An 11,892-nucleotide genomic window follows, 5' to 3' on the forward strand; every position below is an offset into this window, starting at 1 on the left:
TAAATAGGCGACGTTGGTTTTTCAGTCATAGGGTAACACTGCTAGCGTGCGGATCTGGATCAGCTCAAATTATATTCCGAACTTTGTATTTACACTTTAGTTTTAAAATATATATTTTCTACCTTACAATTTATCCACGCGTTCCTTTGTATTCGCATACATCTAATAACCTCAACAAATTACATAAGCATAACTTCTCAAAAAGTTTACAAATCTGAGCAAAACCCATTGAACGTTAAAGTAGGAAATTCTAGATCAAGGCGAAGGAAAGAACTAAAAAGTGAAAGATACTAAAACTCCATATAATAATCAGTATATTGTTAAATATCGCTTTATTTAATCAGCTTACAATTATGTACAAAAAATGAGTGTTTCACGTAACCAACGTCGCCACAAAAGACAATCCAGCCAGTCATGCCCTGTCCTTATATCAAAACCTTTTGAATAACTGGTGCAGAGTATGTGGACAGAACCACAGGAAGCTCCAAATTTCCTTTCGATGCTTGTTCAGCAGCATGTTCGAGTTTCTCGTTGATATGAGCAGCAGCGTGTTCTGCTTTGGCCAAAGCGACTTCCGGTGTGTCGACAACGCGGCCATCGGGTCCTAGAGGAGCTGGAGGAACGATTTTGGCTGCGACAGCCACAGGTTGCAGGCTACTGGTGATCACAGGTCCTGTGTAGGCGATGAAATCAGCAGATTTGAATGCTTCGTTAGCCAAAGTGATTCTTTCGTTGATGTGGGCTGCTGCGTGTTCTGCTTTTGCGAGACTCACTTCCGGAGTGTCTACGACTCGGCCATCTAGACCGATGGGTGCACCAGGTACTAGTTTGGTGATGGTAACAGGCGACGCTAGAGCTGCTACCTGTGGCGCCAGTAGAAGGCCTGGACGCGCGTATACTGCTGCCAACACGGCGGAGAGAACAATCTGGAATTGAAAAAGTTGGCCATTCTTACTGCTTAAAATAGTATTATATTGCAGTGTGAAATACGTGATTGTTTAGACTATGAGCGTTTTAGAATTTCTTCGGTCGCGAGGATTTTATTTGACTTTCAACTCGATAATGTTATATGCATATATTCAAATTTAAAAATTCCCGAGATTAAACGACTTACGATTGTATTGAAAAGTAGGCAATTTTAAGATTGTCACAGTAAAAATAATAAATATTATATTTGTGGATTAGAGAATATACTAATTCTCGATCGTTGCATTTTCTAAATCACTAGATGAAACTATGACTGAAGGATTAAAGTTCATTACAGTGAAAATAGCAAATATTACATTCGTGAGATAGAAAACTTCTCAATTCCTGATTACTCTTAATTAAATTTACCGATTGCTAAAAATAATTAAAAGTAATTGCTAAAAATATTTTCAATTTTTTCTCATGTATTTATTATTGTATGCTATTGTATTTAGAGTGGAATTTACACACTGATTAATTAAACCCAAGAATAGCGAGAGTCGAAGGTGAGTACACACCTCGAAGACGCGAGATTTACTCGACAAGAGACGAAGAGTGTCAAACATAAATTGAAAATTGATCGAAAAGATATAAAATACGTAGGAATACGAATTAATAGTAAAAACCACGGTACATATCGTGTACATATCATGTACGGTAGATATCATAACAAACGTATTAAATTTCGTATCATTTAACGATACTTTTATACGCATACAAAAATTTGTCACTGCGAGAATAAGACGTAGAACCTGATAAAAGAACGTTTCATCGAAGGATAAGGATACGTATCGGGTATTGTCGCAGGCATACGTATCTTTGCAAAGTGTCTTCTCAGACACCTCGTGGTAGAAGAAACAAAGAGAAGCAGAAAATCTACACGAGAAACGAAGAAAAACCAAGGCTGAACGATCGCCGAGAAAACACTCACCAGGGTCTTCATCTCGTGAAACAAACGTGGCTCCTTGCGCGCTATCTGAGGTACAGTACTCGCCAAGGTGCCTTGGTCCGGTCTCATGGTGTCCACTTTGTCCCCTCGTCTTTATATAGCACCTGGGAGAAAAGGTTTCGCTCCATGGGGCACGTGTTCATCGATGGGAGAACGCGCGAATGGGAGACGCCCTGTCCAATAAAATCAACTACACCTGACATTGACATTCGTCCTGATCGACATCCGACTGGAATTCGTCTTTCTCTATTCAATGACCCTCGAATCATTGATCGAACCACTTCCAACGTTTCTTTCTTCTTTTTCCCAATTTTTTTTGACGTTTTTTTCTTCTTGTAATAGATTAGGTGAACTTCTTAAGGAGTTGTTACGAGATTTCCTACTTCGGTGGCCTTCGAGTTTCTTTGATAATTTAAAACGGAATGCGTAGAGGAATTTTAATTAACTTTTTGTTCGTTCGAAAGGGAAATTTAGGTTTAAGGATCGTTGTTTGGTTTAATGGATTTGGAATTTTTTAACTGTTGAGACAGATTGTTAAAACGGATAAGACAGTGGACGTTTAATTATGGTTTTGTTCGTTGCGTTTGACAAGAAGATTGAATCGATGGATTTTTATTTAAATTAACGAGTTTCAGATATTTTAATTGTCTGTTTGTTTCTGTTTGAGATTTTTGCTTTAGTATGGCGTAAATTGCATTTATTTGTTTATTAGGAAAATAGGGAGAGTTCAAAATGCTCAAGAATATCCAAAAATTATATAAAATATCCAAAGTAGGACTTGCTATAATATTTTGGAAATAAAACACATTTCTGTTTGGTTTTTATCGTTTTACTTGTGTTTGTGAAAATATTAAATAATTATAATATCACTGTATTAAATACTAAATAATGTTGCAATACTTTCAATAAAATAAAATTTGATCATTTTCCACGGTTACCAATTTTACGAATTTTTGATTACTTTTTGCTGGTTGCATTTATCATTACCAGATATCGATGTGTCAGATTGAAATGGAGTAGAATTTTTTGTACGACGGGAGATTACTGGCGCTATGTGTAATAAGAAATAATATGTTGCAAGTGATTGTAAAAAACTATGTTTCAGTGTCACGTTTCAGGTAGAAGCTCGTAGATCATTATGTAACGTATTCTGTATACGGGTTGAGAAATTTCGTCTTGAGTATATTCGACACAGTGTGTTTCTTTATTAAGTAATAACTTAATTATTAATTACAATGATAAACCATTAATTGTTACTAATTATTGATTATAAAACATGTTCATTTTACTCCATTATTTTGAACGATTGAATATCGTGTAAATATTAATCATAAAATTAAAAAATTGTGTGTTATAAAAATTATACGAAAGGTTTGAAATAATCTCTCAATTAAAGTACATATAGGTTCCTGAAGTTAACATTTATGCGACGATAATATGGTAATATCATGCCAGTGCTATAGATAGTATTACAGCTCCATTTTATTATACCTTTCGATACCGCATCGCTACGTTATACTCTCATTATTGTAACAATATTAATTTACTACAAAATGCAGTGGTCAGGTTTCATAAATTATTTTACCTTTAAAATGATGTAAAAGGAACAAACAATCTCAACAACGCTAAAAAATAAGGGAAAGTAAAAAATAATCCACTAATCAAGCACTCAATCAAACCTTTCATCACAGCTCATTGCAATTACGGAAACAAAGAAATAATATTTTCAATACAGTTCCCCCGAACTCACCTTAAAATCGCCGCGTAGCAAGAGTCCACTACACGGATAAAAAAATCCTGCTACGTGATGCAACCTGGCGACAGCTTATCGCCGATACACCGATAGTCGAGGGACGGTTACGCGATCGTCGGCCTTCGCCAACATCGCCCTTGGTGTCCATGGCCAGGCTAGGCGCGGAGAAATGACAACGGGATCGGGTGTCTTCCCGTGCTAGTGAGAGAGCCACGAAAATGGAGAGCCCATCATTTTTTCTCGGCTACGACGGCGGAGCAGTCCGTCCGCAGAGCCTGTTACTCGTTTTACAAACACGCTTACCTTGCCCCGGAGGGGAACGGAAACAGTCTGCGCCCAGTGGTCCAGATCCATCGTCTCGAAAAATCCACCCTATTCGTTACGTGATCTATAATGCCAACTATACAACTATACTGATCTAACAGCTATAAAAGCCGATCTAGGACGACGCGTCTCATAGTCTCGAGCGCGTCCAACGATCTCCTAACGGTCCAGTCGAAACGATCGATCCAGCCAACTCGACTTGTCGCCGATCCCTTCTTGAAACTAGCCGGCGTTCGGAAGCCTCTGAACCTCTGAAACACCATAAAGCGACGATCGTCATGGGACCAGTCTCCGGTTTGCTATTGGCAGGCCTGGTTTCTGCGGCCCTGGCCAAGCCGGGACTCCTGTCCGCGCCCCTGATCGCCACTTTAACCCCTGCAGCTCCTGTCGGACCGGATGGCCGGGTCCTAGACACGCCAGAAGTTGCTGTTGCGAAGGCGGAACACGCGGCTGCTCACCTCAACGAGAGATTGAAGCTTGCCGACGAGGCTGCCAGGTCAGGAGCAGGCCTGCAACAGGTTCAGGTTAAACAGTCTTCGCTGTTGATCGCTGCACCAAACGTTTTGGTACCTGGCGCTCCACTCGGACCTGATGGCAGGGTGGTGGACACCCCGGAAGTCGCTGTCGCCAAAGCTGCGCACGCTGCCGCTCAGGTTAACGAGAGAATCAATTTGGCAAACGAGGCGGCCAGATCTGTCGCTGCGGATCTTAACAGGTGAATTTGGGGCGAGGGTTGACGGATGACTCTTTTCCAGTTTTGACGGGCGATTTTCTTCGGGATCGGAGATTAGAGAGTTTTTGACTTTTTGGGAATTTAAAAGATGATTTTTGTAGGAATTGGAAGTTAGAAAAATGTTACTAAGGAAGGTTTTTGATGGGAGTTTAAAGATTCGTTTTCGGTGTTTTGGAAATTACTTTGGAGTTTGAGTTATTACGTAAACTTCAGATCCCATGTTAAAACAACTATCTCAAACGAAAAGTCCTTCTTTCAGACCACTGGTTCCTCTGGTAGCCAGCAGTATAGTGGCCCCAGTGGTGCAAGCAGCAACAGTAGGTCCCGACGGAAGGGTGCAAGACACTCTAGAGGTAGCAGCAGCGAAAGCAGCCCACGCAGCAGCTCAGATCAACGAGAGGATTAACCTGGCGAACGAGGCGGTGAGATCATCGGGGACGATAGTCGCTGCCGCCCCAGCAACAGTGACCGTACCATTAGTAGCCAGCAACGCGGTGGTGGTCCCTGGTGCACCCATTGGCCCGGACGGAAGGGTGCAGGACACGCCGGAAGTGGCTGTGGCGAAAGTCGCCCATGCAACCGCTCATCTTAACGAGAAATTGAACCTGGCCACAGAGGCAGCCAAGTCTGCCGATGTTCTCGCTGTTGCTGGCCCTGCCCTCGCCTATGGACGGCTCGTCTATTAAAAATCTGATCGTCGTTTAACACGTTCACCGTGTCCACGCGTAGATCTGGTAAAAACAATCACGAGGAATCGCAAATTTATGAAATAAACATCATAATTAGACTGCGGATTTTTATGCAAATTCGTATTTCTGAGAACTTAATTTAAAAAATGGAATATTTTTGCAACGAACTTAAAGAAGCGTTATACTTCAAAAAATATTATTTGAAAAAATATATAATATGTTGTAATGTGCATTCACCAATTTTATGAAGTTCTACACTTTCTAATTTGACGTAAATGCATAAAAATCCACGATCTATTCATAATAATTCATACAGAGCATATCGCGTAAACGTAAAGTTTAGCAGACACACGTAGCTTTTCCTATGGAAATTATGCGTTTAGGGTATAATGTATCACACGTACTTAGCAGTGAACGTGTTAAATCAAAATATAATGGAGGACCACTCGTGAATAATTAGCGGATAAGTATCATAGTTGACGGTAAAGAGGGAAACATAGCGCATGGATCGAACGATTTACAATTACCGGTGTTCTCTGGGACATATTTTTCTTGTTTCGTTAATTCTAGATTCGTTATAATTAGTTGGCTTTACGTTTTATTGTGCGGTTATGTCATTTTTTTCATGTATGCGTTTTGGGCTATGGAAATTGACGTTCTGGTCATTTGTTGCTTTCTCGTTTAATGTGCTCTTTTGATGTTGATTGATTATCGAGGGTGGAGAGATCGTTAAAACTGCCATAGGGGGATGAAAGACGATTGTAGACTGGATTAATAAAGAGAATTTCGAAGAAGTTCAAATTCTTGTTTTAATCGACTCCAAATTCTTTCTGTAATTTTAATTTACGTTCCAGAGTTCTGACTTTAAAATCATCGATTTTGATGCGAGAGTACAGAAAACATAGAAACTATACGGATATTCGTTACACGATACGTAGAGATTTAAACACAGTAATTGATGATAATGGTATAAACGATAAAAATTTGGCTCTTACGTTTCAACTGGCACTAAATTCGCCATCTGTTCGACAAAAAAAAAAAAAAAAAAAAAAAAATAAAAAATCCCAGCATCCAGTTTCATTCTGTCACGATAGACGAGGGGAATCGATACATATTAATGTCGCGGCGATTTTGAAGTAGAATGCGTTCGTCACGTCAGGATCGATTGCAACGAATTTGGGTCGAGGATAGTATGCAAATAGCTAGACTGAACGATTATGGAGGAAGAGACGAATATACAGGTGTAATGGAGTTAGACTTTCGACCAACGACTTTCCACAAGGCGATAGTGCTTATGGCAAACAAATACAATTTTTATAAAACAGTTTTGTAAAAAGTTTTATGGCGGTATGTTGGAAATGTTCAAGTTCTATTTCTGTTTCGACAAGATTTGGCTTTCAGGTTTTTCCGAAAGTATAATTTTTCTAATGGTGATGAAATTATACATTTATATCGGTACCTGTGATTATAGTTTTAATATGGTAATTGTATAGCGAATTTATTAAATAAAAAATTGCGATATATGTATATATATATACACATAAATTATTTAGGAAATAGAAAACATTGAAATTTTGTGGAATTGGCAAAATCCCGATTGTTCAAACAAACGTGATCCAACGTTTATGGAACAGGTGTCCAATTATAGCATGGAAAATGGCACTCATTACCGTAAAACACGATTTCGATATGCATATAAAATAAATTGTTCGCGAACCAGTTAACAAGAGCCTACACAGCTAAAGAACGTATCAGGTTTACTAATGAGATGCAATTACTGGGATTTTGCGATACTTCCACGCACAAAATTACTATTCTTTGCCAACAACACTATTATGCACTTTATGATTTCATTAATTTTTTTCTTCGTACATTAACGCCGGAGACTGTTAACCGGATGTTTCCTTTTGCGTATACATCAAATGAAATTTCTGATATAAAAATTCCGTTTCTCCCATTTAGTCTCGTTGTTGCAAACGGAATTTATGAAAACATTTCTATTCTATTCCTTTCATCGACGTAATTCCTTTATCGCTACAGATATCCCACTTTTGCCAATTTGGAATTACAGATATTATTTCACTGCCCAACGATTTATTAACAATCTATTAATAGTATAAATAAAATTTATATTGAATAAAGAATACATTACACGTTCATCGCGTAAAAACAAATATGCGAACGTTATTTCAGAGACAAAATATTATTGAGAGAACGTCATAGAATTTTCAAGTTGCGAATTACGCTCTACACAATCCACACACGTTATAGCGCACAGTACGGTACCGTAGCTCGTATATTTTATATCTTTCCCGTACCGTATTCTATTCATTTTTACGTCTTCAAATTTCCCATAAATGCGTGAAGAACCTACCCGCGACAGTGCCAGTAAAAATCGAAAATGTCTCGCATAACACGCATAACATATTCGCGAAAGTCATCTACAGGCGTTATCTACTTTCCTAAGCCCGTGTAACGCCATAAAAATTCCTTATCCACGTATTATTTCGTAAAACGGCGTGAATGGAAGATTCTTGGCAGATCTCTGCGGCGAGACGACCGTGAAGATCGTACATATTAGGGCATAGCTGAGTGTTCAGGTTTCTAACCGAAGAAAAAATACTTGGTGAAAATGTTCAAGAGCCGGATTCCAGGCGGTAAAGTCCTTGAGGACAGGCGTGACCAGTTTCATGCACCTCCGATCCTCGCGTTTCCGCGACCTGAGCTGGTAACACCCTCGAGGCTCGCGTGTTTTCTATATAAAGTGGCGGATGCGTGAGCGAAATTTAAAAGAACTCGAATCGAATCGCCATGAACAGCGTATACGTAAGGAAGAACGTGTGATTGCGTGGGTGAATGGAACGGTGGTTGCTTTGCTCGCTTTACGGCCAAGTGGGCTGGTTTCACGGGGTTGCAGCAGTGTTTCTCAAGCTTTGGCTTGCTCGGAGATGTTATTTCGGTCGTGCTTTCGGATTAGTGTCTTGTTACGTAATATGTTTATCGATTACATCGATTTCACGTTATTCGGTGATTTTTCAGTTGGGTAACTCGCGTGCGCTGGATCTTTTGCAGTGGATTCTTGCATTTAATAGTCGGGTTTAATAATCGGATCGAGTAATAAGTTCGTTCTTTCACCAGTGTCTACTAGCTCAAACGATGTTATAATAATCGTTTAAAGGTCGTAAATATGCGCTTATTCGATCGTTTCTGTATTAAATATATAAATTTATGAAGAAACGGGATGGAAAATTTCTATATAAATATAAATTCTATATAAATTTCTATATAAAAGTAAATTTCTATAGAAAAATTTATAAGGCACTCTTTGATCGAATAGAATTTTATTTGAAATTAATTCAATTTGCTTTTTCAAGAAAATGTGAATGAACGTATTGCTCGACCTGATAGGGAAGTTTAAATGTGATCGAAGAATTTTGTTCGTGGTTTGGAATTAGTACAATTGTTGTAATACGATGACACGAAATAAGAATTAATTGCTTGTTGTGAAATTATGAAAATCGTTGAATATTCTATGTTCAGGTTCTTCTTTTCTCTTGTTCTCTCGTTTCTTTTGGCTTGGCCAAGCCGACTGCACCTATCCTGGGGTATCAGGACAGTTACGGCCAGTACAGTTTTGGCTATAGTGCTCCAGGATCTGCAAGGTCGGAAATCAGAACGTTGAATGGCGAAACACGAGGTGTTTACAGTTACGTCGATGACGCAGGATTCATCCAAACAACCCAGTATACCGCTGACAGTAAAAATGGTTTCCGGGTGGCGGCTACCAATCTACCCCAGGCGCCACTTCCGGTAAGAATTAGGGATATCGTAGGAACATATAACAGTAGGTAATAGCATGAACATGTTATATTACAATTCTGTGTACGTAATAATTTTTTGGCGTATTACCGATACTTGGTACTATTAATTAATGTGCTTATTGACTGTGAAAATTATTAGAAATATTTGTTACTATTAAAAATATTCAGTGTGTTGTTATTACCTGATATTATTATCAATTTTCGATGCAATGTAATATTACTAATATTTTATACTATCAGCTGCTTGATACTATTTACATTTAAGGATATTAACTAGCAAATATTACTATTAGTCATTAATTAGTTGGTATTGCTAACATTCGATACGTTTTCGATAATTCTCGCTCAATTTTATTAATTACGATTCTCTCAGGCACAAAACACGCAAGGCGTGATCTTGGCTCGAAATGGAGCTGCTCAAATATCTGAAATAGCGCAGCAAGGATATAAAATAGGGGAAAAGAATGTATTTTTGCAAGGATTGCAACAACTAGAGAGGAAGACTATCGAGTCGAATGAGAAAGAGCAGTCGCAAACGAACACAGTACGATTTACTTTTATTAATACTAACAACCATCTTTCAATATACTTAAATTGTTTTTAAAAGTAACTAATTTATGTCACACGCGTATTTTTAACGAATCAGATGGCGTCTGAAGGGCAATCGTCGCAGAATAAAAATGCTGAGATTTCAATGAAATCAGCGACCAGTCCAATTACGTCTAAAATAATCAAACAGACCGCGGTACCTGTCTTCCAAATTTCCCAAGGAAATCTCTTGATTGATCCATACTCCATACGAACACCAATAAACGTCGAAGGTAAATATCTTACTTTTTGCAAAATTAAATTTTCTGTAATTAAGCATAGCAGTAATAATGAAATTTTTAATAGCAGCCCATAAACAAGTTCTTATGCAAATAACTTAATCCATTTCTTTATAACTCAATCGATAAATTGCGATTCTCGTTAAGATCGCACGTTTATAGGCACCAGAAACGAAAAGTAAGAGCGAACCAATTACTTTTTTTCCCGATCAAAGAGTCTCGAAATCAGATTGAGGCGTAGGAATATACCGAGCAGATATTTCATTCCTCGCGAAGGTCATTCTGTTTCCGGTGCCAATGATCTTTCAAGATCACTCTGTCATCGGCCTTTAATTACACTTCTACATATTTCTCAATCCACAATTTTCCTTTTGTCGTCAAAGAAGACGCATATCGAAGTAAATTCCAATTAAAAGCAGCTTCTTAGTATATTTACATAATAAAGATTTACGCGTTTGAAAAGAATTTGGAAATTAAGTGATCGAAGATTTTTCCATTTGTCACAGGTTCTTCTGCGAGCACGAAGACTAACGAACAGTCTGTTCAAAATAGCGAACAGATTAACACGAAAGAATTGCCTGCATCAACGAAGGATCAAGCGGAATCAGAAAACCAAGATAAACCAACTGATCTACCCAAAGACGTAATCGCACCTCTTAACATTCTACCTCTGAGTTCAAATTATCAACCTACTCTTATCAAATATTCTGCTATTCCCACTCTTCATTATGTTGTTTACAGCACATAATTATACGTGTCGTAATACGAGATTTTATTTTTTCTATATTTTGATTGATATTTTCACGTTTGAAGTATTAATAAAGCATTTGAAATAGAGAAACAATCGCTCGCGTCTTTTTATTTAAATTCCACAAATTTTCAGAATTTACTCCTTGTATCGAACAGACATTAAGTCATTAAGTCATTCACGAGATATATTTATATTTTTATTCGTGGTATGCAGGAAAAGAATTAGTCGAGCGGTACTTGTACATTTGTCAATTTATTTTTATTCTTCTTTACAAAATAATGCCGGCTGCCATAGGACAATGAAACGTAGGAATACACGATGCATATATAATTCATGTCAATAATTAATATCGATCGAAAATTAACTCTAACATTCTCCATCGTCCTCTTCGTCATCCGCCATCGTCGGTTTCCCCATAGAAAATATGTATCACGCTTATAAAAAACAGCTGAATCGTTGAAATACAATTTAAATCATTATTATCATCCCTTCGTTCGTCATTATGAAGAAACTTAATCTAACTTAGTAAAGGCCTTCGTTAATTAACGATACATCATCATTATACTTTGTCTTCGTCTCGCGAAAAACTTACGATAAAGAAAACCTATGTATGTACATATATCAGTTGGAAATGGTGAATAAAAATGAAAATTATCTGATTAATCTATGAAAAGAAGGAAAAAGTATAATTCTTTCTTAGACGACTATAAATATTTTTGTTCACTTAATTATCGTATAATGTATACAGTCTACTTTGCAGCTTCTTGTTGGCTGTAAATTGTTTAGCAATTATCTCGAAGAGAAGTGGGATACGAAATAACGGGAATACGATGAGAATTTAATTAAGAAATAAAGCCTTTAACGGCCACCGTAAAGAATGTTGGAATGAAAAGATGCTGGAATTATTCGAGAAGTACGGAACAACCCTTTTCAATTTGTTGTGCACGATAGTTGGAATTTTCAATCAATTGATCCTCCGCAACATCTCTGTCCAATTAGCCAATTCTAATTTCATTTTTATTTCATTCAATCTTAATTTCATTCATTGTACTCGCATCCGAGCTGGTGATTACTTTTGT

The 11,892-nt window shown here is 37.8% G+C and overlaps 2 protein-coding genes across 2 annotated transcripts; one reads left to right on the forward strand and one right to left on the reverse strand.

Annotated features, from left to right (window-relative positions):
- Positions 1-402: 402 nt before the first annotated feature.
- Positions 403-2,052, reverse strand: LOC132914907 (uncharacterized). The gene is made up of 2 exons (XM_060974416.1): positions 1,898-2,052; positions 403-926 (listed from the first exon to the last, which is right to left on the reverse strand). The coding sequence occupies exons 1-2, from the start codon at positions 1,982-1,984 to the stop codon at positions 426-428; spliced, it is 588 nt and encodes a 195-aa protein (XP_060830399.1). The 5' UTR covers positions 1,985-2,052; the 3' UTR covers positions 403-425.
- Positions 2,053-4,157: 2,105 nt separating this feature from the next.
- Positions 4,158-6,215, forward strand: LOC132914905 (cuticle protein 18.7-like). The gene is made up of 2 exons (XM_060974413.1): positions 4,158-4,707; positions 4,985-6,215. The coding sequence occupies exons 1-2, from the start codon at positions 4,271-4,273 to the stop codon at positions 5,409-5,411; spliced, it is 864 nt and encodes a 287-aa protein (XP_060830396.1). The 5' UTR covers positions 4,158-4,270; the 3' UTR covers positions 5,412-6,215.
- Positions 6,216-11,892: the final 5,677 nt, after the last annotated feature.

Source organism: Bombus pascuorum, chromosome 15, assembly GCF_905332965.1.
Source record: "Bombus pascuorum chromosome 15, iyBomPasc1.1, whole genome shotgun sequence".
Lineage (NCBI taxonomy): Eukaryota > Metazoa > Arthropoda > Insecta > Hymenoptera > Apidae > Bombus > Bombus pascuorum.